Source organism: Stenella coeruleoalba (genome assembly GCF_951394435.1).
Source record: "Stenella coeruleoalba genome assembly, chromosome: 15".
Lineage (NCBI taxonomy): Eukaryota > Metazoa > Chordata > Mammalia > Artiodactyla > Delphinidae > Stenella > Stenella coeruleoalba.
The window spans coordinates 33254921-33281876 of NC_137161.1; the positions used below are offsets into that span (position 1 = coordinate 33254921).

Here is a 26956-nt window from a genome sequence, read left to right on the forward strand (position 1 = left end):
GGGGCTTCCTTGTATGTGGAAACTTTTCCTCTTCACAGCTCCCTCCCAGAGGTGCAGGTCCCGTCCCTATTCTTTTCTCTCTGTTTTTTCTTTTTTCTTTTGCCCTACCCAGGTACGTGTGGAGTTTCTTGACTTTTGGGAAGTCTGAGGTCTTTTGCCAGTGTTCAGTAGGTATTCTGTAGGAGTTGTTCCACAAGTAGATGTATTTTTGATGTATTTGTAGGGAGGAAGTTGGTCTCCACGTCTTACTCCTCCACCATCTTGAAGGTCTCTATGCGTAATTTTTAAATGTGTTTCAGCTCTCTGGTGGTCTTTTTGTTCTGTTTACAAATAATTCCAAACTCACTTTCTTTTTTTTTTCTTTTTTTTTTTTGTGCCTAAAGTTTTTATTTTTTTTACATCTTTATTGGAGTATAATTGCTTTACAATGGTATGTTAGTTTCTGCTTTATAACAAAGTGAATCAGTTATACATATACATATGTTCCCACATCTCTTCCCTCTTGTGAATCCCTCCTTCACACCCTCCCTATCCTACACCTCTAGGTGGTCACAAAGCACCGAGCTGATCTCCCTGTGCTATGTGGCTTCTTCCCACTAGCTATCTATTTTACGTTTGGTAGTGTATGTATGACCATGCCACTCTCTCACTTTGTCACATCTTGCCCTTCCCCCTCTCCATATCTTCAAGTCCATTCTCTAGTAGGTCTGTGTCTTTATTCCCATCTTACCCCTAGGTTCTTCATGACATTTTTTTTTCTTAAATTCCATATATATGTGTTACCATATGGTATTTGTATTTCTCTTTCTGACGTACTTCACTCTGTATGGCAGACTCTAAATCCATTTACCTCATTACAAATAGCTCAATTTCATTTTTTTTATGTCTGAGTGATATTCCATTGTATATATGTGCCACATCTTCTTTATCCATTCATCCAACGATGGACACTTAGGTTGCTTCCATGTCCTGGCTATTGTAAATAGAGCTGCAATGAACATTTTGGTACATGACTCTTTTTGAATTATGGTTTTCTCAGGGTATATGCCCAGTAGTGGCATTGCTGGGTCATATGGTATTTCTATTTGTAGTTTTTTAAGGAACCTTCATACTGTTCTCCATAGTGGCTGTACCAATTCACATTCCTACCAGCAGTGTAAGAGTGTCCCCTTTTCTTCACACCCTCTACAGCATTTATTGTTTCTAGATTTTTTGATGACGGCCATTCTGACTGGTATGAGATGATATCTCATTGTAGTTTTGATTTGCATTTCTCTAATGATTAACGATGTTGAGCATTCTTTCATGTGTTTGTTGGCAGTCTGTATATCTTCTTTGGAGAAATGTCTATTTAGGTCTTCTGCCCATTTTTGGATTGGCTTGTTTGTTTTCTTGTTATTGAGCTGCATGAGTTGCTTGTAAATTTTGGAGATTAATCTTTGCCAGTTGCTTCCTTTGCAAATATTTTCTCCCATTCTGAAGGTTGTCTTTTGGTCTGGCTTATGGTTTCCTTTGCTGTGCAAGAGCTCTGAAGTTTCATTAGGTCCCATTTGTTTATTTTTGTTTTTATTTCCATTTCTCTAGGAGGTGGGTGAAAAAGGATCTTGCTGTCATTTATGTCATAGAGTGTTCTGCCTATGGTTTCCTCTAAGAGTGTGATAGTGTCTGGCCTTACATTTAGGTCTTTAATCCATTTTGAGCTTATTTTTGTGTATGGTGTTAGGGAGTGATCTAATCTCATACTTTTACATGTACCTGTCCAGTTTTCCCAGCACTACTTATTGAAGAGGCTGTCCTATCTCCACTGTATATTCCTGCCTCCTTTATCAAAGATAAGGTGACCATATGTGCGTGGGTTTATCTCTGGGTTTATCCTGTTCCATTGATCTATATTTCTGTTTTTGTGCCAGTACCATACTGTCTTTATTACTGTAGATTTGCACTATAGTCTCAAGTCAGGGAGACTGATTCCTCCAGTCCCATTTTTCATTCACAAGAATGCTTTGGCTATTCGGGGTCTTTTGTGTTTCCATACAACTTGTGAATTTTTTTAGTCTAGTTCTGTGAAAAATGCCAGGGGTAATTTGGTAGGGATTGCGTAGAATCTGTAGATTGCTTTGGGTAGTAGAGTCATTTTCACAATGTTGATTCTTCCAATCCAAGAACATGGTATATCTCTCTATCTATTTGTATCATCTTTAATTTCTTTCATCAGTGTCTTATAATTTTCTGCATACAGGTTTTCTGTCTCCTTAGGTAGGTTTATTTCCAGATATTTTATTCTTTTCGTTGTGATGGTAAATGGGAGTGTTTTCTTGATTTCACTTTCATATTTTTCATCATTAGTGTATAGGAATGCCAGAGATTTCTGTGCATTAATTTTGTATCCTGCTACTTTACCAAATTCATTGATTAGCTTTAGTAGTTTTCTCATAACATCTTTAGGATTCTCTACATATAGTATCATGTTTTCTGAAAACAGTGAAGCTTTACTTCTTCCTTTCTTATTTGGATTCCTTTTATTTCCTTTTCTTCTGTGATTGCTGTGGTGAAACTTTCCAAAACTATGTTGAATAAGAGTGGTGAGAGTGGGCAACCTTGTCTTTTTCCTGATCTTAGTGGAAATGCTTTCAGTTTTTCACCATTGAGGATGGTGATGGCTGTGGGTTTGTCATATATGACCTTTATTATTGTGAGGTAGGTTCCCTCTATGCCTACTTTTTGGAGGGTTTTTATCATAAATGGGTGTTGAATTTTGTCAAAAGCTTTCTCTGCATCTATTGAGATGACCATATCGTTTTTCTCCTTCTATTTGTTAATATGCTGTATCACATTGATTGATTTGCATATATTGAAGAATCCTTGCATTCCTTGAATAAACCCCACTTGATCGTGGTGTATGATTCATTTAATGTGCTGTTGGATTCTGTTTGCTAGTATTTTTGCATCTATGTTCATGAGTGATATTGGCCTGTAGTTTTCTTTCTTTGTGACATCCTTGTCTGGTTCTTGTATCAGGGTGATGGTGGCCTCGTACAATGAGTTTGGGAGTCTTCCTCCCTCTGCTATATTTTGAAAGAGTTTGAGAAAGATAGGTGTTAGCTCTTCTCTAAATGTTTAATAGAATTCGACTGTGAAGCCATCTGGTCCTGAGCTTTTGTTTGTTGGAAGATTTTTATTCACAGTTTCAATTTCAGTGCTTGTAATTGGTCTGTTCATATTTTCTATTTCTTTCTGATTCAGTCTTGGCAGTTTGTGCATATCTAAGAATTTGTCCATTTCTTGCAGGTTGTCCATTTTTTGGGTGTAGTGTTGCTTGTAGTAATCTCTCATGATCTTTTGTATTTTTGCAGTGTCAGTTGTTACTTCTCCTTTTTTATTTCTAATTCTATTGATTTGAGTCTTCTCCCTTTTTTTCTTGATGAGTCTGGCTAATGGTTTATCAATTTTGTTTATCTTCTCAAAGAACCAGCTTTTAGTTTTATTGATCTTTGCTATCATTTCCTTCATTTCTTTTTCATTTATTTCTGATCTGACCTTTATGAGTTCTTTCCTTCTGCTAACTTTGGGGTTTTTTTTTTTTTTGTTCTTTCACTAATTGCTTTAGTTGCAAGGTTAGGTTGTTTATTCGAGATGTTTCCTGTTTTTTAATGTAGGATTGTATTGCTATAAACTTCCCTCTTAGAACTGCTTTTGCTCCATTCCATAGGTTTTGGGTTGCCGTGTCTCCATTATCATTTGTTTCTAGGGTTTTTTTTTTTATTTCCTCTTTGATTTCTTCAGTGATCACTTCATTATTATGTAGTGTATTGTTTAGCCTCCATGTGTTTGTATTTTTTACAGATCTTTTCCTGTAATTGATATCTAATCTCAGAGCATTGTGGTCACAAAAGATATTTGATACAATTTCAGTTTTCTTAAATTTACCAAGGCTTGATTTGTGACCCAAGATATGATGTATCCTGGAGACTGTTCCATGAGCACTTGAGAAAACCATGTATTCTGTTGTTTTTGGATGGAATGTCCTATAAATATCAATTAATTCCATCTGGTTTAATGTATCATTTAAAGCTTGTGTTTCCTTATTTATTTTCATTTTGGATGATCTGTTGACTGGTGAAAGTAGAGTGTTAACGTCCCCTACTATGATTGTGTCACTGTCAATTTCCCCTTTTATGGCTGTTAGTATTTGCCTTATGTATTGAGGTGCTCCTATGTTGGGTGCATAAATATTTACAATTTTTATATGTTCTTCTTGAATCGATCCCTTAATCATTATGTACTGTTCTTCTTTGTCTCTTCTAATAGTCTTTATTTTAAAGTCTATTTTTTCTGATATGAGAATTGCTACTCCAACTTTCTTTTGGTTTCCATTTGCATGGAATATATTTTTCCATCCCCTCACTATCAGTCTGTATGTGTCCCTAGGTCTGAAGTGGGTCTCTTGAAGACAGCAAATATATGGGTCTTGTTTTTGTATCCATTCAGCCAGTCTGTGTCTTTTGGTGGGAGCATTTAATCCATATACATTTAAGGTAATTATCGATATGTATGTTCCTATTTCCATTTTCTTAATTGTTTTTGGTTTGTTATTATAGGTCTTTTCCTTCTCTTGTATTTCTTGACTAGAGAAGATCCTTTAGCAGTTGTTGTAAAGCTGGTTTGGTGGTGCTGAACTCTCTCAGCTTTTGCTTGTCTGTAAAAGTTTTAATTTCTCCATCAAATCTGAATGAGATAGATCCTTGCTGGGTAGAGTAATCTTGGTTGTAGGATTTTCTCCTTCATCACTTTAAATATGTCTTGCCAGTCCATTCTGGCTTGCAGAGTTTCTGCTGAAAGATCAGCTGCTAACCTTATGGGGAATCCCTTTGTGTTATTTGTTGTTTTTCCATTGCTGCTTTTAATATGTTTTCTTTGTATTTAATTTTTGACAGTTTGATTAATATGTGTCTTGGCGTGTTTCTCTTTGGATTTATCCTGAATGGGACTCTCTGTGCTTCCTGGACTTGATTAACTATTTCTTTTCCCATATTAGGGAAGTTTTCAACTATAATCTCTTCAAATATTTTCTCAGTCCATTTCTTTTTCTTTTCTTCTTCTGGAACCCCTATAATTCGAATGTTGGTGCATTTAATGTTGTCCCAGAGATCTATGAGACTGTCCTCAGTTCTTTTCATTCTTTTCTCTTTATTCTGCTCTACAGTATTTATTTCCACTGTTCTATCTTCCAGGTCACTTATCCATTCTTCTGCCTCAGTTATTCTGCTACTGATCCTTTGTAGAGTATTTTAAATTTCATGTATTGTGTTGTTCATCGTTTCTTGTTTCATCTTTAGTTCTTTTAGTTCCTTGTTATATGTTTCTTGCATTTTCTCTATTCTATTTCCAAGATTTTGGATCATCTTTACTATCCTTATTCTGAATTTTTTTTCTGGTAGACTGCCTATTTCCTCTCCATTTGTTAGGTCTGGTGGGTTTTTATCTTGCTCCTTCATCTGCTCTGTGTTTTTCTGTCTTCTCATTTTGCTTATCTTACTGTGTTTGGGGTCTCCTTTTTTCAGGCTGCAGGTTCATAGTTCCCGTTGTTTTTGGTGTCTGTCCCCAGTGGCTAAGGTTGGTTCAGTGGGTTGTGTACGCTTCCTGGTGGAGGAGACTAGTGCCTGTGTTCTGGTGGATGAGGCTGGATCTTGTCTTTCTGGTGGGCAGGTCCATGTCTGGTGGTGTGTTTTGGGGTGTCTGTGGCCTTACTATGATTGTAGGCAGCCTCTCTGCTAATGGGTGGGTTTGTGTTCCTGTCTTGCTAGTTGTTTGGCATAGGGTGTCCAGCACTGTAGCTTGCTGATCGTTGAGTGAAGCTGGGTGTTGGTGTTGAGATGGAGATCTCTGGGAGATTTTCACCATTTGATATTACGTGGAGCTGGGAGATCTCTTGTGGACCAGTGTCCTGAAGTTGGCTCTCCCACCTCAGAGGCACAGCACTGACTCCTGGCTGCAGCACCAAGAGCATTTCATCCACATGGTGTCACCTGAGCAGGCAGCAAATCCACAGCCATTCTTTCCTTCTTAGTTTTCCTGAAATGAATTTGTTCTTTTGTTTATCTCATATAATGAGAACTCCAGAAATGAGCATCACAGGGTCAATATGCCAGCTCCATAATGTCATCAGAGACCAGCCTCTTTCTGTTTTTGCTGCTAGAGTTGGAAGGTCTCCTGCAGAGGCAGAGGGTGGCTGTGTCGCACCATGGGGACAAAGACACTGGCAGCAAACATTCTGGGAATTACTCCTTGGCATGAGCCCTCCCATAGTCTGTCCCAAAGTCACTGTCTTAAGAAACATAAAATTTTTTATTATTTTTAATTTTTTAAAATTTTATTATTTACTTTTGACTGTGTTATGTCTTTGTTGCTGTGCGTGGGCTTTTCTCTAATTGTGGCAAGTGGGGGATACTCTTCATTGTGGCACACAGGCCTCTCATTTTGTTGGCTTCTCTTGTTGCGGAGCATGGGCTCTAGGTGTGCGGGGTTTAGTAGTTGCAACAAGAGGGCTCAGTATTTGTGGCACGTGAGCCCTAGAGTGCACAGGCTTCTGTAGTTGTGGTGTGTGGGCTCAGTAGTTGTGGCTCACAGGTTCTAGAGCACAGGCTCAGTAGTTGTGGCGCATGGGCTTAATTGCTCCATGGCATGTGCGATCTTCCTGCACCAAGGATCGAACCTGTGTCCCCTGCAATGGCAGGCAGATTCTTAATCACTGCACCACCAGGGAAGTCCCCATACATTTTATTATATTTCATGATTCCATGGATTGGCCATGGTTAAACAGGTCAGTTATTCTACTGGCCTTCCTGGGACTCTGTAGATAAAAATGTCCACAACAATATTCCCTGTTCTACATGCGATTCCAGAATCTTGCCACACTCTGATCAAATGGTGGAGACTGTGTCTCCTCCTCTTAAGTTAGGTAAGCCATTTTGTATTGCTCAACTAATAGAACAGAGTATAGCAGAAGATATGCTATATAACTTCAAAGCTAGTTCATGAAAGGCAGTACAGTTTCGCATGGCTCTCTCTTGGGACACTCATACTTGGAACCCAGTCGCCATGCCCTGAAGAAGCTAGGTTATATGGAGTCTCAGTTCTGGCTGAGATTACAGATGATAAGCAGCACCAACCTGCCAGCATACAATTTAGCCAGGTTGGATGTGAATCCTTTAGCTCGCAGTCAAATTTACTCCAGCTGTCACCATGTGCAGCATCATGCGGTGATGCCAAGCTCTGCCCAAATTGAAGATGTATGAGTAAAGTAAATGTTATTGTTTTGAGCCACTCCAAAAGTTTTGGAGTGGTCTGTTATGCAGTCATAGGATAACTGGAACAAGTCCTCTCATGCAGCTGCAGTCTGTTGGTGGTGTGGAGTAGGATGTACAGTGCCTTGTACTCTTCAAGGTGGCCTCTCACTCCAAAATGGGAGCTTACACTCCTTTCATGGAAGCTCAGAGCTCCAAAAGGGAGAAAGTGGAAACTTCCAGGCCTTCTTCATGCCCGAGCTTGGAAGTCTCAAAATGTCACTTCATCCACATTTGATTGGACAAAGCAGTCACAGGCTCAGCTCCAATTTCAGGGGAGGAGACATAAGCCCCAATTGCTGATGGGAGGAAGAAGGAATGGCATGTGCATACAGGTGGGGAGATAATTGATGTTGGCCATCTTTGGAAAGCAGATACCACACTGTCCCTCATTAGAATATTAGGTCCACATGGGCCCCAGCCTTGCTTCTCTTGTTCACCACAGGATCCCCAGCAGCTATTGCTGTATTTGGCATGTGCTACCTGTGAAAATATTTACTGCAAAAGTAAATGGGTATATAGTGCAAAGGGAAAGTGTGTGACTTTTTTATGATACCATTTCCTTTGAGCAGAGCACTTCCTTCTATTTCCCTTTCTGACTAACTCTCACTCGTCCTCAAATACTGTATGCTAACACATATATATGGAATCTTAAAAAAAAAAATGTTCTGAAGAACCTAGGGGCAGGATAGGAATAAAGAAACAGATGTAGAGAATGGACTTGAGGACACGGGGAGGGGGAAGTGTAAGCTGGGATGAAGTGAGAGAGTGGCATGGACATATATACACTACCAAATGTAAAATAGATAGCTAGTGGGAAGCAGCTGCATAGCACAGGGAGATCAGCTCGGTGCTTTGTGACCACCTAGAGGGGTGGGAGGGAGAGGCAAGGGGTGGGTGATATGGGGATATATGTATACTTATAGCTGATTCACTTCGTTATACAGCAGAAACTAACACAACATTGTTAAGCAATTATACTCTAATAAAGATGTTAAAAAAAAAACAAACTCAGTTTAAGTTCTGTTTCCTTCATGGCACCAGGCAGGACCAGTTACTCTCTCCTCCTGGCTCCCTTGGTCTATTGCTTATGTCTCATTGTTGTGTTGGGCATTTCTTGGTTTCATTTTGGGAGGGTCTCAAAGGGCAAAAATCATATCTTAGTCATATCTTTGAATGATTTCCAATGTCTGGCATGTAGTATGCTCAGAAATAGATCCATGGCTTAGAACAAACACTCAAAAATGGTATCAATTACTTCTAATTCTGGGCTCCATTGCTCAACAGAGAAATGAAAAATTTGAAGTACATTTTAAGGAGAGGTCATGACTAAAGGCCTTGGAGTGGGGGTGGGGCAGGCAAAGACAGAGATCAAGAAAAGACAGAGTCAAGAAAAAGCAAGTTATTTCCAAAGAAAAACATGGAGATTAGTGAAATATTAAAAATAATTATATGAACTTGCAATAATAAGAATGTCTAACCTTTTAGACTTCATCTGTAAAATGGGGATAAAATAGTTCTTATAAAAATTTGAGGTTGATTGAAAAGTAAATGAAATAAAATATGCATAGTGCTTGGACCAATGCCTGGAGCATAGTAAATGCTCAATAAATGCTAACTATAATAATGAAAACTCCAACAATATTTGCTATTGTGCCAGGAACTGGTCTCAGAGATAATATGGATGCCAAACCATGGTTGCTTGTTTACTGGAGTAATTCTACATGATGCAAGAAAATGGTAGCCTTTCCGGAAACATCAACAAGGTTGTGGCACTTCAAGGAGCTCTCTCCTGTCATTTTTCAGCAGCACTTTCAGTGTCTAGAATCTTTTCCAGTGCAGGAGGGAAGGGCAGGTGAGCATGAGATTGGCACTTTTGCAACGTGGTGAACAGGTGGAGAAACCTGGTACTTGCTTGTCTGTCACCTAGAACAGAAAAATCTACGTCTGAAGAGAAATCTCCTGATCTAAGATTTCTAGTTCTTGGGAATTTGAAGCTTGTTTATGTAGCAATTCCTTTCTATCCCTAGTTATACTTTTTTCTTTCTTTTTTTTTTTTTTTGGCCATGCTGTGCAGCTTGTGGGATCTTAATTCCCGACCAGGGACTGAACCCGTACCCTCAACAGTGAAAGCATGGAGTCCTAACAACTGGGCCACCAGAAACTTCTATCCAGTTATAGAACAAAAAATAAGGCTCCTATATTAAAACTAGTCTTCCTATGAGAGTTATTCCGAATAGAGAAATGGTGCAGATCTCACCCACCTGATGAAGGACCCAGCAGACGTGTCACCCAGCCCCTCATGCATACTCAGCAACACTCTCAAGGTTTCTTGGAGAATCCATCGTCAACTGAAAATGCTACGTCTGAAATCTTACGTGGCCTGTTCAAGGGCAGATGGCCCAGATAGACCTCTTTGCTAGCTGCCAGCTAATTAATTTACCTCCAAAATGCAAAATAAGGCCTACTGTTCTTATTGTTTTTTCCTCTTCTCTCTCACCGCTTTTTTTTTTTTTAATAAATCCTGCTTTTACCTTTGTTCACTGACAAAAGTCCAACGGCCATCTCCTTTACATACAAGTGAGTTTTTTGACATGCAGATAATTAACTATGTGTCTCTGAGTCATTCTTTGACATATGACTTTATGGAGATTTACTGTCATCTTATATTCAGTCCTTTACAATATTAGTAAATGTTCTGTTTTGATATTTTTCAATGTAAATGTTACTTTTGGAGCCTGGTTTTATAATGCAGAAATGAGGGCAGATGCCTTGTTGAAATAGGATGTGTCATTATATAAGTGGCCCTTGGACACTGATTGATCTGGATGCCACAGATTTTGAAAATACCTGGGGATGTGTTGGTTGAAGATACAATTAAGTATTTTAACCAGAATTGTCTAATTAATGTCAATATAAAAGTGAAAGAAGTTTAATTATTTTCTGAGATTTCTAGGGCAGTGGTTCTCAACCAGGGGACAGTTTTGCCCTCCAAGGGACACTTGGCACTGTCTAGAGACATTTTTAGTTGTCACAACTGGGGCAGCATTGGGGGAGGGAGCAGAGTGCTACAGGTGTTTGGTGGGTAGGATGTTGCTAAACATCCTACAGTGCACAGCTCCTCATAATTACAACTTATCTGGCCCTCAGTGTCAATAGGGCCAAAGTTGAAAACCCTGCTCTAGGGCTATGAATCCCATTGACCATCACCCTAGATAGCACTCATTGGGTTAAAAGTTCCTTTTATTCTCCCTCCCCTATCTCTACCTTTGCTGTTTTGTAGTCTAAGCCAATGTCAAACACAAGGCCTGGCATATACTGGACACTCAAACATTTCTCCTTGGGTTCTGTGACTTTGGTGAACATTTTCTAGATGAGTAAAGTGTCTAATATTACCAGCTAATTGCAGTTTTGTGCTCCTCAAACATTGTGAGCTTTCTGTTTTCTTGCCTTAGACAGCTTTCCTTCGTGTTCACTGAGACTCAGATTTGCAATTACCCAAGAGTTATATTCTGCAGGGATTTGGAAAGATAGTAATGAAGCTACAGGTAGCAGGGAGGTAAGTAACTAACATTTCTTTTTTGTTTGTTCTGTTTTGTTTTTAAACTTTTTATTTTATATTGGAGTATAGTTGATTAACAATGTTGTGTTAGTTTCAGGTGTACCGCAAAGTGATTCAGTTATACATATACATGTATCTATTCTTTTTCAAATTCTTTTCCCATTTAGGTTGCTACATAATTTTGAGCAGATTTCCCTGTGCTATACAGCAGGTCCTTGTTGGTTATCTATTTTATATATAATAGTGTGTGTACGTTAATCCCAACCTTCTAATTTATCTCTTCCCCCCTATCCTTTTGGGTAACTGTAAGTTTGTTTTCTGCCTGTGAGTCTATTTCTATGAGTTTACTTTTACTTTTTGATTTTTAGAAAGAAAAAAAATTATTGGAGTATAGTTGCTTTACAATGTTGTGTTAGTTTCTACTGTACAGCAAAGTGAATCAGCTATATGTGTAAACATATCCCCTATTTTTATTTCCATTTAGGTCACCACAGAGCATTGAGTAGAGTTCCCTGTGCTATACAGTAGGCTCTCGTTAGTTATCTGTTTTATACATATTATCAACAGTGTATATATGTCAGTCCCAATCTCCCAATTCATCCCACACCCCCTTCCCCCTTGGTATCCATACTTTTGTTCTATAAGTCTGTGTCTCTATTTCTGCTTTGTAAATTGGGAGATTAAGTTTAACATAAATACACTACCATGTGTAAAATAGATAGCTAGTGGGAACCTGCTATATAGCACTGTGAGCTCAGTTTGGTGCTCTGTGATGACCTAGATAGGTGGGATGGGGGGAGGTCCAAGAGAGGGGATATATGTCTACATATAGCTGATTCACTTCACTGTACAGCAGAAACTAACAAAACATTGTAAAGCAATTATATTCCAATAAAAAATAAGATGGTCTATACCAATTTCTTCTCCATATATATGCATTAATATAGATATTTGTTTTTCTCTTTCTGACTTACTTCACTCTGTATGACAGTCTCTAGGTCCATACATGTTTCTACAAATGACTCAATTTCATTCCTTTTTATGGCTGAGTAATATTCCATTGTATATATGTACCACATCTTCTTTATACATTCCTCTGTTGATGGACATTTAGGTTATTTCCATGTCCTGGCTATTGTAAATAGTGCTGCAATGAACAATTGGGTGCATGTGTCTTTTTTTCACATCTTTATTGGAGTATAATTGCTTTACAATGTTGTGTTAGTTTCTGCTGTACAACAAAGTGAATCATCTATACATATGCATATATCCCCATATCCCCTCCGTCTTGAGCCTCCCTCCCACCCTCCCTATCCCACCCCTCTAGGTCATCACAAAGCATCAAGTTGATCTCCCTGTGCTATGCAGCAGCTTCCCTATAGCCATCCATTTTACATTTTGTAGTGTATATATGTCAATGCTACTCTCTCACTTTGTCCCAGCTTCCCCTTTCCCCACTGTGTCTGCTGTGTCCATCCACCTCACTACAAATAACTCAATTTCATTCCTTTTTATGGCTGAGTAATATTCCATTGTATATATGTACCACATCTTCTTTATACATTCCTCTGTTGATGGACATTTAAGTTATTTCCATGTCCTGGTTATTGTAAATAGTGTTGCAATGAACATTGTGGTACATGTATCTTTTTGAATTGTGGTTTTCTCAGGGTATATGTTCAGTAGTGGCATTGCGGGTCATATGGTAGTTCTATTTTTAGTTTTTTAAGGAACCTCTAATTTACATTCCCATCTGCAGTGCAAAAGGGGTCCCTTTTCTCTATGCTCTCTCCAGCACTTATTGTTTGTAGACTTTTTGATGATGGCCATTCTGACCAGTGTGAGGTGATATCTCATTGTAGTTTTGATTTGCATTTCTATTAATTAGTGATGTTGAGCATCTTTTCATGTTTTTGTTGGCTATCTGTATGTCTTCTTTGGAGAAATGTCTATTTAGGTCTTTCACCCATATTTTGATTGGTTGTTTCTTTGATATTGAGCTGCATGAGCTGTTTGTATATTTTGGAGATTAATCCCTTCTCAGTTGCTTTGTTTGCAAATATTTTCTCCCATTCTGAGGGTTGTCTTTTTGTCTTGTTTATGGCTTCCTTTGCTGTGCAAAAGCTTTTAAATTTCATTAGGTCCCATTTGTTTATTTTTATTCTCATTACTCTAGGAGGTGGGTTAAAAAAAGATCTTGCTGCGATTTATGTTAAAGAGTGTTCTTCCTATGTTTTCCTCTAAGAGTTTTATACTGTCTGGACTTACATTTAGGTCTTTAATCCATTTGGAGTTTATTTTTGTATATGGTATTAGGGAGTGTTCTAATTTAATTCTTTTACATGTAGCTGTCCAGTTTCCCCAGGACCACCTATTGAAGACTCTGTCTTTGCTCCATTGTATATTCTGGCTTCCTTAGTCACAGATTAGGAGACCATAGTTGTGTGGGTTTATCTCTGGATTTCCTATCCTCTTCCATTGATCTATATTTCTGTTTTTGTGTTGGTACCATACTGTCTTGATTACTGTAGCCCTGTAGTATAGTCTGAAGTCAGGGAGCCTGATTCCTCCAGCTCCATTTTTCTTCTTTTTCCCTCAAGATTGCCTTTGCTATTTGAGGTCTTTTGTGTTTCCATACAAACTGTAAATTTTTTTGTTCTAGTTCTGTGAACAATGCCATTGGTAATTTTAATAAGGATTACATTGAATCTGAAGTATGAATCTTTGGGTAGTATAGTCATTTTCACAACATTGATTCTTCCAGTCCAAGAACATGGTATATCTCTCCATCTGTTTGTGTCATCTTTGATTTCTTTCATCATGTCTTATAGTTTTCTGCATATAGGTCTTTTGCCTCCTTAGGTAGGTTTATTCCTAGGTATTTTATTTTTGTTGCCATGGTAAATAGGAGTGTTTCCTTAATTTCTCTTTCTGATCTTTTGTTGTTAGTGTATAGGATCTCAAGAGATCTCTGTGTATTAATTTTGTATCCTGCAATTTTACTAAATTCACCGAGTAGCTCTAGTAGTTTTCTGGTAGCATATTTAGAATTTTCTATGTATAGTATCATGTCATCTGCAAACAGTGATAGTTTTACCTCTTCTTTGCTAATTTGGATTCCTTTTATTTCTTTTTCTTCTCTGATTGCTGTGGCTAGGACTTCCAAAACTATGTTGAATAAGAACAGCGAGAGTGGGCACCCTTGTCATTTTCTTGATTTTAGAGGAAATGCTTTCAGTTTTTCACCACTGAGAATAATGTTTGCTGTGGGTTTGTCACATATGGCCTTTATTATGTTGAGGTATGTTCCCTCTATGCCCATTTCTGGAGAGTTTTTCTTTTTTTTTAATCATAAATCAGTGTTGAATGTTGTCAAAAGCTTTTTCTGCATCTATTGGGATGATCATATGGTTTTTATTCTTCAACGTTAATAGGGTATATCACATTGATTTGTGTATATTGAAGAATCCTTGCATCCCTGTGATAAATCCCACTTGATTATGATGTATGATCCTTTTAATGTGTGTTTGGATATGGTTTGTGTTATTTATTTTTAACATCTTTATTGGAATATAGTTGCTTTACAATGTTGTGTTAGTTTCTGCTGTAAAACAAAGTGAATCACCCACACACATATATATATCCCTATATCTCCTCCCTCTTGCGTCTCCCTCACATGCTCTCTATCCCACCTCTCTAGGTGGTCACAAAGCACTGAGCTTATCTCCCTGTGCTATGTGGCTGCTTCCCACTAGCTATCTATTTTACATTTGGTAGTGTATATATGTCCATGCCACTCTCTCACTTCTTTCCAGCTTACCCTTCCACCTCTCCATGTCCTCTAGTCCATTCTCTACATCTGTGTCATTATTCCTGTCCTGCCCCTAGGTTCTTCAGAACCATTTTTTTTTTTTAGATTCCATATATATGTGTTAGGTTTGCTAGTATTTTGATGATGATTTTTACATCTATGTTCATTAGTGATATTGGCCTGTAGTTTTCTTTCTTTGTGATATCTTTGTCTGGTTTTGGTATCAGGGTAATTGTGGCCTTGTAAAATGAGTTTGGGAGTATTCCTCCCTCTGCAATTTTTTTTGAAGAGTTTGAGAATGATATGTGTTAACTCTTCTCTAAATGTTTGATAGAATTTCCCTGTGAAGCCATCTGCCCCTGGACTTTTGTTTGTTGGAAGATTTTAAATCACAGTTTCATTACTTGTGATTGTTCTGTCCGTATTTTCTATTTCTTCCTGGTTCAGTATTTGAACGTTGTATCTTTCTAAGAATTTGTCCATTTCCTCCAGGTTGTCCATTTTATTGGAATATAGTTGCTTGTAGTAGTCTCTTATGATCCTTTGTATTTCTGTTGTCAGTTGTAATTTCTCCTTTTTCATTTCTAATTTCATTGACTTGAATCCTCTCCCTTTTTTTCTTGATGAGTCTGGCTAAAGGTTTATCAATTTTGCTTATCATCTCAAAGAACCAACTTTTAGTTTTGTTGATCTTTGTTATTTTCTTCATTTCTATTTCATTTATTTCTGCTCTGATCTTTATGATTTCTTTCCTTCTATCTACTTTAGGTTTTCTTTGTTCTTCTCCTTCTAGCTGCTTTAGGCATAAGGTTAGATTGTTTATTTGAGATTTTTCTTATTTCTTGAGGTGAGATTGAATTGCTATAAACTTCCTTCTTAGAACTGCTTTTGCTGCATCCCATAGGTTTTGGGTCATTGTGTTTTTATTGTCATTTATTTCTAGGTATTTTTTGATTTCTTCAGTGATCTTTTGGTTCTTTAGCAGTGCACTGTTTAGCTTCCATGTGTTTGTGTTTTTTACAGTTTTCCCCCTGTAATTGATTTCTAATCTCATAGCATTGTGGTTGGAAAAAATGCTTGATATGATTTCAATTCCCTTAAATTTACTGAGGCTTGATTTGTAAACCAAGGTAGATCTATAGTAGAGAATGTTCTGCGTGCACTTGAGAAGAAGCTGGTTGCAAAGCTGGTCTGGTGGTGCTGAATTCTTCTTAGATTTTAGCTTCTTAGCTTTTGCTTTTCTGTAAAGCATTTTATTTCTCTGTTGAATCAGAATGACATCCTTTCTGGGTAGAGTAATCTCGGTTGTAGTTTTTCCCTTTCATCTCTTTATATATTTTTTGCCACTCCCTTCTGACCTGCAGAGTTTCTGCTGAAAGATCAGCTGATAACTTTATGGGATTCCCTTGTATGTTATTTGTTGCCTTTCCGTTGCTCCTTTTAATATTTTTTCTTTATATTTACTTTTTGTTAGTTTGATTAATATGTGTCTTGGTGTGTTTCTTCATGGTTTTATCCTGTATGGGACTGTCTGTGCTTCCTGGTGTTGATTATTTCCTTTTCCACGTTAGGGGAGTTTTTGACTCTAATCTCTTCAAATATTTTATCAGGCCCTCTCTCTTTCTCTTCCTCTTCTTGGACTCCTACAATTCAAATGTTTGTGTGTTTAATGTTGTCCCAGAGGTCTCTGAGACTGTCCTCAGTTCTTTTCCTTCATTTTTCTTTATTCTGCTCCACAGCAGTTATTTCCACCATTCTATCTTCCAGCTCATTTATCTGTTCTTCTGCCTTAGTTATTCTACTGTTGATTCATCCTAGTGTATTTTTAATTTCATTTATTTTGTTGTTCATCACTCTTTGTTCTTTAGTTCTTCTAGGTCCTTGTTAAAGTTTTTTGTATTTTCTCCATTCTAATTCCAAGATTTTGGATCATCTTTACTAGCATTACTCTTATTTCTTTTTCAAGTATATTTCCTATTTACTCTTAATTTATTTGGTCTTGTGGGTTTTTACATTGCTCTTTCACCTGCAACATATTTCTCTGTCTTCTCATTTTGTCTAACTTACTGTGTTTGAGGTCTCCTTTCTACAGGCTTCAGGGTTGTAGTTCCTCCTGCTTCTGTTGTCTGCCCCCAGTGGGTGAGGTTAGTCCAGGGTCTTGTGTAGGCTTTCTGGTGAGAGGGACTAGTGCCTGTTTTCTGGTTGATGGAGCTGGATCTTTTCCCTCTAATTGGCAGGGCCTCATCAGATGGTGTGTTTTAGGGTGTCTGTGGGCTTAGTTTGACTTTAGGCAACCTTTCTGCTGATGGCTGGGTTTGTGTTCCTGTCTTGCTTGTTGTTTGGTGTGGGGCTTTCAGCACTGGAGCCTGCAGGCTGTTGGGTGGAGCCAGGTCTTGGAGGGAGTTGAGACGGAGACCTCTGGGAGAGCTCTCACTGATTAATATTCCCAGGGCCAGGAATTCTCTGGCATTCCAGTGTCCTTGACTCAATGCTCCCACCACAGAGGCTCAGGCCTGACCTCTGGCCTGGGAACCAAGACCCTGCAAGCCACACGGCTCACCGTGTGAGCCGTGTGGCTCACAAAAAGCAGGGGGGCGGGGGAAGAAAAGAAAAAGAAAGAAAAAGAAAGGCAGGATGAAAACAAATGAAAACAAACCAAGAAACAAAACCGAAGACAAACAGCAAAGATAAAAACAGGCAAACAGCAATAGCAACAATGAAAAACAAATGAACAGCCAAACAAAACCCCAGACCAATAAATGGTAAAAGCAAAACCAAACAAAAACCAAACAAAAAAAACAAACACACACACATACAAAATAAGAAACAAAAACAAAAACAGAGAAAACATAAAACAAGAGAACAAACAGAAGAATCCCCAAGTGAAATCAAACAATTAAAAACAAAACTAACGAAAACAAAAAATAAAAAACAAAACAAAACCAGAGTGCAAACTGAAGGAAAAAGCAAAGCAAATGTAACAAACACACAAAAACAATGAAAAAAAAAATTAAAAATATAAGAACAAATACAACAAAGGAAAAAAAAAGATGAAAACAAAATAGAACAAAGGAAAGAAACAAAAAGGAAAAAACACAGAACAACAAAAAAGTAACATGGAAATAGAAATATAAAAAAATTAATAAATACATAAAAAATTAAAAAATACTAAAAAACCTAAAAACAAATAATAATTAAAAAACAACAGAACAGGGTCTGTGGTGCAGTGGTTGAGAGTCCGCCTGCCGATGCAGGGGACAGGGGTTCATGCCCCAGTCCGGAAAGATCCCACATGCTCACAGGCTGGGCCTGTGAGCCATGGCCGCTAAGCCTGCGCGTCTGGAGCCTGTGCTCCACAATGGGAGAGGCCACAACAGTGAGAGGCCCATGTACTGCAAAAACAAAAACATAAACAACAGAACAAAACAAGACATAAAAAATAGTAATAATTACATTTTCCTGGGGTCTCAGCTGTCAGTGTCCTTGCCCCCACCATGACTCACAGCCACCTGCCACCTCCCCAGCCTCTAGGTAGGTCTCTGGTCCCTCTGTGGGCACTGTGGGGGCAAATCACACTCTCACCTGGCCCAACCCCCATGGGTACTAGTCCCTGAAGTCCACAGCTTATAAACCTGGACTGGTTTCAGTTTGGGAACACTCGTTGTCCATTCAGATATTCCATAGATGCAGGGTTTACCAAGCAAATCAGGGGGATTAAATCTGTGGTTTGTGCAGCTCCATGGAAAGATTCTTTTTCCTCTTCCTTAGTCGCCCCACCCCTGTGGCTCAGCTGTGGTTTTAGCCCCACCTCTGTGTGTGGGCCACCCTTAGGAATCTGCTCCCGAGACTACCCTGGAGCACTTGGGTCAGCACTGGTGAGGACAGGGCATGGAGGTGGCGCAACTGCCTTGGTCATGGGGGCCCCAGTGGTGACAGGTGCACAGGAAAACCGGCATCCATGGTTGCGAGAGATACAGCCCTAATGGGAGCCTTTCTTAGCCACTGGCAGCAGGCAGGAGATGGCCAGCTCTGGTGGGGGGTTTTCCTAGTGTCTGGTGGCAGACACAAGAAGGTCAGCCTGGTGGGGGCTTTTCTTAGTGCCTGGAGGCAGGTTCGAGAAGGCCAACCCTGGTGAGGGCTTTGCCTAGTGCCTGGCAAGGCAGGGGGCTGACACATGGGGAGAGAGAGGCTGCAGTGGTGGCTCCACCCCCTGAGTGTCACTCAACAGTGGTGCCTTGCTTCTATGGCAGTCTGGGTTTCCTCCATAAACATTCCAGGTTGCAAATTTCCTCCCTCCTGTCCCCTCAGGCTGTCTCCTCACAGCCAACAGCAGTCCTCTCCCTGGGTTTGCTCTCCAATACCCACGTTCCAGCTCTCAGCCCCTGTGTGCACCGATGGACACACGTCCCAGTCTGGGGCATGCAGGACTGGTGGCATGAACAGTCTGTGTCGGTCTCACTCTGTCTTGTCTGCCACAGACTGGCCATTTCACCCTCCTCTGACAGCATCAGATGCTCCCCTCCTCTCCCAACGGATTTCCCCATCAGTGAGAACCTCTCCTTTGCTTCAGCTCCCCCTGCCCCAGGGGTGTGATCCCATCCCACTTCTTCTGCTCTTCTTTTTCCCTTCTTTCTTTTGCCCCACCCCTTTATGTGGGGATCTTTTTTGTCCTTTCTGGTGTCCAAGGTCTTCTGCTAGTTTTCAGCTGGTGTTCTGTGAGAATTGTTCCATCCATAGATGTATTTTTTAAAATTTATTTTATTTATTTGTTATTTTTATTTATTTATTTTTGGCTGTGTCAGGTCTTCATTGTGGAGCACAAGCTCCTCTCTAGTTGCAGGGTGTGGGCTTCTCGCTAGTCGTGGCATGGGAGTTTTCTCTCTCTAGTTGTGGTACGTGGGCTCCAGAGTGTGTGGGCTGTGTGGTTTGTGGCCCTCAGGCTCTCTCATTGGGGCACCTGAGCTCATTTGTTGTGGTGCATGGGCTTCGTTGCCCTACGGCGTGTGGGGTCTTTGTTCCCCAACCAAGGATTAAACCCATGTCCACTGCATTGGAAGGTGGATTCTTTACCACTGGACCACCAGGGAAGTCCCTGCAGATGTATTCTTGATGCATTTATTGAGAGAGATGAACTCTACTCCTACTCCTCTGCCATCTTGATTTCTCTAAGTAACTAACATTTCTCTGCTTTGATACTAAGATTACTAGGCCCTCTGGATAACAGTGAATTTACAAGGGATTACATGGTTTGCAGAAACATTTATACTTAAGATACATTTGTTAAAAAAAACTCGCATGAATTAACTAATCTCCACAATGTTCCTGTAGCAGGTCTTTTATTAATCTTTATATCTACGAGCAGTTATTGAGTGCCTTTTGCAAACCAAAACCCAATTATTTCCCCAAACCTTGATGAGACCAAGAGACTTTATATCATTAGCTGGTGAGTTGTTCAAAAAGTGTTGGCTTACTCATGACCAGAGAGTTCCATCCCTTTTGTGGCCTTGTCTGGATTTTATAAAGTGTAGCTGCTTGTTTATTTATAATGGACTTTGAGATCCTTGGACGAGATGTATTACATATGTGTGAAGGATTAGAGGGCAGTTTTTAATAACTACAGGAATAATACTGCTTTGTATTGCTAAACTGTAGATCTTTTCTTCTAAAGATTTAAAGCCCATTATAGACAAAATTTGATTGTTGCTCAATTGCAACAACATTTTTCCTTCTCTCCCTGTCCAGGCAGATTTTTTCTTTATTAAAGATGCCACAATACTTTCTCATGTTATGACCTCTTTGATAAACAGCTCAGGGTATTATAAAAGCAAAGCAGGAGATGTCTCAAGTAATTAACCACAGAAGGCTTGCTGATGCTCGAGTGTTAATGTTGCCAGAAAGCTCAGCTATTTGTGGGTTTCTCAGTACGTTTTTGTACAGATGTGTGTGAGGTTGAGTTTCAGCCATACGCCTGTAACAGCATCAGGAAACATTTTGTCATGCTACTTCCTTGGGTGATCTTTTATGACCAAAAGAAAAAAAAAAGTCATATTTCTGTCTTGTGAAATTGAGCTCGAATTCTGGGTAGGTTAGCAGTAATCAGTATATGCCTGAATCACAGCAGCATGGGATGGTTTGTATTACATACCAACGGCAACTACTGCTCTAAATATGGAAATTAAATACCTTAGGTTCAGGCTGATTCAAATCTGTGAGTAGGAAACGTCTGATCTTTCCCAAGATAAGTTTAAAAGTGTGTGGAAGTTTCTCTAGGGCTACAAATCCTGTTCACATTCATATGTATTTCTTTGGGGATGGTCTCTTGAGGTCTCTTGGCAGCCACCTTCTTTAATATGGGGAAAGACTGGGATCCATAGGAATGCCAAAAAAAGAAAAAGAAAACGTCCTCAGAAGATTACCAGAGTGTGGTTGATCTAGAAACAAAATCCGACAGTTCCAAGCCTCAAAAGATGAGTATCAAACAATACTTGGCTTCCCTCCCTCCAGGCATGAGACATCCACATTTAGCCAGAGTCAGTTCGTAATTTGGAAGCTTCTTACATTACTGACATTTTCAGATCCTGCACCAAATTTCTCATCCACTCTCCTAATCATAAGTAGTTATGTGTAGTATTATGGTTGCAGTCTTGATGCTTCTAATATCAGTCCCTCATTCTGGATGTATTTCTTGGAGCCTCTGTAGCCATGGCACAACACTCAAATGCACACAAGATGACCAGATAAAACTCACCTAATAAGCTTTCTTAATGTAGCCTGATTAAGTGTATATTACAGCTCACTTAAAATTTTAAGGGGTGAACTTGACATGATATCTCAGAAATTATTTAGTATTGCCTTGGTAGACAATCTGAGTCTATGACCTTCTAGATACCTAGCTGCCTGTGCTGTGCTCTGTCTTTACCATCTTCACCCACCCTAGAGGTCACGGGCACCTTTGGTGGACACTTTCTGTCATACCTATGATTTCTTGCAAGCACTTGTATTCTCTGTCTGAGGCTTTCTTTGGCCTTAGGGCTCACTCACCCTGGCTTGGGTCAGAGCAGGGGAATCAGGATTGGCCCTCAACCATTGAGGGATGGATATGAACCCAGGCTTCCTCACTGCCTGGGTCAGCCCTGAGCAGTATTCTGCACAGTGCCTGAGAGGGCTCCTAGTAGGACTGAGCCCTAGAGCCCATAGCAGTCTGCTATCCTTAACACACTCCTCCTAATTCTTTCTCTCACCTTCCCAGTCCCTCCCTTGGGATTCCTGCTATCACTTCCCAAATAAACTACCTGCACCCAAATTCTTATATTGGTATCTGGGATCTGGTGTTGGGTTAACCCAAACTAAGGCAGCACTTAATGTAGCAACCCACCAGGGAGCCCGCCTCTTCTCAGTGGGCTACTAAGTGCTTTGGTTCTACTTCTATATAACCGTTGAATTATCTCCCTCTCTACTTCTAGAATTTAGTTCAAATCTGTAGTATCTCCGTTCATCACAGTGGCATTCTAAGGGTGTCTCCATTTTAATCTCTCCCCCCATAACCAGTCTTCACAGTGCTGCCAGAGATAACATTCCAAGAGGCACACCTGATCCTGTTACTTCCCAGCCTCAAACCTCCCAATGACTTGGGCCATTCATCACCCAGCCCTTGCTTTTCCATTCCACACCCTTCTTGAGCCCCAGACTGTTGCACATGTTCTGTGGCTGCAGTGTGGGATTTACACTCCACTTTTGTCCACCTGTGAACTTCAGCACAATTTAAAGACAAAATAAACTTTACCTTATCTTTGAAGCAGTCTTTGGTGATCACACTCAGTGGTGGCTTCTTCATCCCATCCCTTTACCTTGTACCTATCTCCACAAGTGCCTTTATCTCTGTTTATTGGTGTGTGAATGTATCAACTTTTCTCAGTCCACTGCAAGTTCCTTGAGAGAACTCATCACCTATGATTCCCAGCCACTGGCTTAGCACCAGGCATGAAATCAATGCTTGATCCTGATAGGGACAAGTTGGCCATTCAGTTTGTCCTCTGGAAGTTTGCTCTAGGAAATATGGCAGGGCTGAAGGTTGGGAGGAGGTTCTTTATTTTCCTGACCCATAAGAACTGCTTAATGAAGAGAGACAAGTTGATGATGATGGTTGCATGACCCAGAGGTTTGGTGGGAGAATGTGACTAAAATAATCACTAAGTATTTTATATTGAAAAAGAGTTGTTCTGGTGCTTCATTGTTGAACCTACTTATTTTGCCATGTTGGATTTCTTTGCAATAGATATACTTCTTAGCCCTTGCTGAACATGTAGGAGGACATGGAGGAAACTCCATGTAAATTTGCAGGAAACTCCAGTTCTCTGGGATTTATTTCGTCCCTGTCCTCAGATTTGTTTTGTTAAGACTCGGAGTCAATGAAGTCAAATGGAAGAAAAATTATAAAGTAAAATAAAACAATGTTTAGTTCTGTCTGATCTTGGCTTGGAAGGTACTTGGATTTCTGTTGGTTAGTTGTACCTCTATGGGGGAACATGGTATGCAGCAGCCAAAATACCCAGCTCTGTCCTTCTGAGGGAGGACTTGTGGGGAGGATACTGTTTTCCTGGTGCTGGGGCTTGGGTATGGGCTTTGGCTTCCTTCCCTGTGGAAATGTCTCCATTCTAGGGGGCAGATTCCCATCTACAGTCCCAGGGAAGGGGTGTGGCAAGCAAATTTCACCAGTTTATATGTGGTCTAGCATACGGGGGGGGTTGGTTCCAGTTTTTTGAAGCTGCTCTCCTTAACTTCAGCATCATCCCCTAGAACTTCCTAGTGTCAGAGCAGTATGGTAGAATGGAGAAAGCATGGTGCTTCCTGGCTGTCTCCATGGAGGCTCCATGGTTATCTGTAAGAGTTGAGAAGGAGCAGAATTGTTAAGCAGGGTGGAGGTCAACCATGGTCACCACAGCCACCTCCTAGCTGCATTGGAACACACAGCCACATTCATGGTGGTGGCTGGGACATGTCTCCTGGGAAGGATGGGAAGCTAGGTGTTCCCAGCCTTGCAAGGGGCTGGGAACTTCTTTTTAATTCGGTAGAGCCCTGAGGCCTGTGTGATGGGATATAGGCATACCTTGCAATACAAATAAAGTCACAGGTGTGGGTCTTCCCCAAGGAATGGAGTCAGGGGACACTGGCCAAGACCAGGCAGAGAGGAGGTTGGGAAGCCACTGCCTGTGAGCAGGGTGTGGGGGTCCAGTTCCCACGCACAGTGAGTGGCCTTGTCTCCTGCCTGAGATCCCAGCAAAGCAGCCCTCACCGACCCAGCCTGAGGTTTCACTTGCTGGTATTGGTTTCCTCACTTTTTCCATGGGGAGCCTGTGGTGCTGTGTCACTTGTGTGTTTTCTCACCTTGCCCAGGCCCATCTAAGCTTGAAAGGTGGTGAGTCCTGAGCTCCAGGCTGAGATCTTGCCCTCAACCTCTATGTTCTCTCTCTGCTCTCAAATAGAGTCTATCTTTTAAAAACTAAAAGCAAAGATTAAAAAAAAATCCCATCAATGGTAATAACACTCATGGTTATTTTGTTCTATTTTGAAAAGTATCAAAGAATCAAATATTTCCATTTTAACAGAAATAATTATAATAGTTTACATTTTAAAAACATTTTCCATGTGGCTTGGTCCTATGTTAAGCACTTTGTTTCCATAGTTTTGTTTAATCTTCATGACAGTTCTCTAAGGAACTTAGTTCATATTATGAACTAAGTTCATAATATGAACATAGTTCGTATTACTATGAACTCCATTTTATAGACAAGGAAACAGAAGAACAGAGAAATTAAGTTCTTCCCTAAGGTCACACCATGAAGGTAGAAAAGCTAGGCTGGCATTATTCACTCCATGCTTAATAAATGTAAACAGTACAGACCCAGGCTTTTGTAGCATCAGAGAGATACTCATGGTGGAAACAGCAGAACTGCTGGGGGCACATTCTACTTGTTGCAAAGGGCAATGGAGGCAGGTGTTCTTATTTTTATGGGCCTCTTACCTTCTTACCCACAACTGTCTCTTCCTGGGATATTCTCATGCCCACTCCCTCCCACCTTAGATTTCCAAATTGTTTTCATGCCCCTTCCCTCACCTCCACTGTTCCCCCATTTCCTCTCCCACAGAACAATAGCTATCAGAATGACACCACTACCTGTAACAAATCCTTGATTTTCTCTTCCATGGGAAAGTGTGCCCACATTTATTTTATTTATTCAGGAAAGCCCGAATAAGCAGTTACTATCTTCTAAACCTACACTTCCCAATACATGAGCCACCAGATCCATGTGGCTGCTGGGCACTAGAAATAGGGGGAGTTGAAAATGAGATGTGCTGTGAGTGTAAATTTCGAAGACTTAGTATGAGGGAAAAAAAGAATGTAAGATATCTTGCTAATAATTTGTTAAATATTGACTATAGTTTGAAATGATGGCTTAGGTGAAATACATTATTAAACTTAATTTTGCTGGTATCTGTTAACATTTTCTAATGAGGTTATTAGAACATTTAAAATTGCCAATGTGGCTTGCATTAATGTTTCATTTGGACAGCACTGCTGTAAACCCTCTGCTCCATGTTTGGGGTAAAGAAAGGAGAGAGGCGCAGCCCCACCCTGAGGGATTTCCCAGGTGTGGGGCGTCCGGTCTCTTTTGGCCTCTGGTGCTCATGAAGGATGCAGACACTGTGGGGGTCCCCGTGGTGAGCTTCTGCATTTTAACAGAAGGCAGACACTTTAATCTAGTGGGAGGGAGTTCAGGCATCAACACTGGGCTGCAGGATCAGCGTGAGCTGTCAGGCCCTGGATGGCAGAGGCTGCGCCTTCTTGGCAATTCCCTGGCTCCTAAAGCGGAGTCCTGAGTGATCAGTACCTTTTCAGTTATTAAACATATTTGGGTCGGAGAGGCCTCTGTTTGGTGTCCCATGAACCTCCTCACATGGGCAGTGCTTCCTATTCTTTTTCCTGATGGGTTCTTCTCTCCCCATTGCCACCAGGTTGTCATCAGGCCTGCCAGTCCCACCTCTTTGTTCTCAAACACCCCTCCATGTCCCAGCCCTAACCAGACCTTCATCATCTCTCATTTAGATTTCATCCAGACTTCCCGCCTCCAGGCTAGTACAGGGATTCTCAAACTCCAGCAGGAATCAGAGTCCTCTGGAGGACTCCTTAATGCACTGCCTGCAGGACCCCACCCTCAGGACTCAGACTCACCAGGCCTGGGTTGGGACCTGAGAATGTGCATTTCTAACTAGTTTCCAGGTGATGTAGGTGTTGATGGTCCAGGGGCCACATTTGGAAGATTGCTGCCTTAGCCTATAGCCTAATGATCTTCCCATAATGAAACACAAATCTGATCATGACACTTTTCATAAGACCTGCCTATAGCTGTTGAGAGCCCCCTGGATAAAGTTTAAACTCCTTAAGACCCCCTCCAAGGGCCTTCATGGTCTGTTCCATGGGTACCACCCCAGCTCCATCGATGAGGCCTTTGCTTCCCTCATGGTGCCTGCCATTCTCCTGAAGGTCTAGGCTCTACCTCCCCTCTGGGTGCCCTGCCCACTGCACACTTCCCCCCTTATCCTGCAGGCTGCCCTTTCCAGACTCCTGTGACTGCCAGCTTCATGCTGGCTTAGGCCAACTGGAGGTACTTGAAGGACGTGGGAAGGTGGTGAGAGGAATGTCTATTCCTTTCTCTTTCTCTACTCTTTGAGCAGCATCTCCAGCAGTGGTTGTGTCTTCTCCATGGACTCAGCTTCTGCCAGACAGGCCTGCTATGTTCTCAGCTTCTGCCAGATCTCTCGGTCACAGGACACTGGAAACACCACATTTTCCTGAGGTCCCTGCAGCCCTAAGGGCAGATGTGGCTTCCTGCTGTCTCTAGTATCTGGATGCTTCTCTGGCCCCATTTGGCTTCTTAGCTCTTCTATTATCAATATCCTGCATAAAGTTCTTTCTATGGTAAATGCATTAAGATTATATAACTGATGTCCAATAGAACTTTCTGTCATGATGGAAAAAGTTCTTCCTGTATCTGCCTTGTTTAATATGGCAGCCACTAGCCACATGTGGCCATTCAGCACTTGAAATACAGCTAGTGCAACTAAGGAACTAAAAGTTTAATTTAATTTAATTTAATGTAAATTAGATTTCAATAGTCACATGTGATTAATGGCTACTGCATGGGACAGTATAGGGTTAGACCTCACTTAATATACAGCTGT

General features: G+C 40.5%; 1 protein-coding gene across 3 annotated transcripts in view; it reads left to right on the plus strand.

Moving 5' to 3' along the window:
- The window catches only part of LOC307198595 (uncharacterized protein), a 298263-nt gene that overhangs the window by 86645 nt on the left and 184662 nt on the right, over window positions 1-26956 (plus strand). For all 3 annotated transcript variants that reach the window (XR_013831648.1, XR_013831649.1, XM_079945593.1), the window contains exon 3: window positions 10799-10902. Coding sequence is in view for 1 of the 3 variants with exons in the window: in XM_079945593.1 (XP_079801719.1) it covers window positions 10799-10902 (104 nt within the window). In the remaining 2 variants the exon portion in view is untranslated. The remainder of the gene's footprint in view (window positions 1-10798; window positions 10903-26956) is intronic.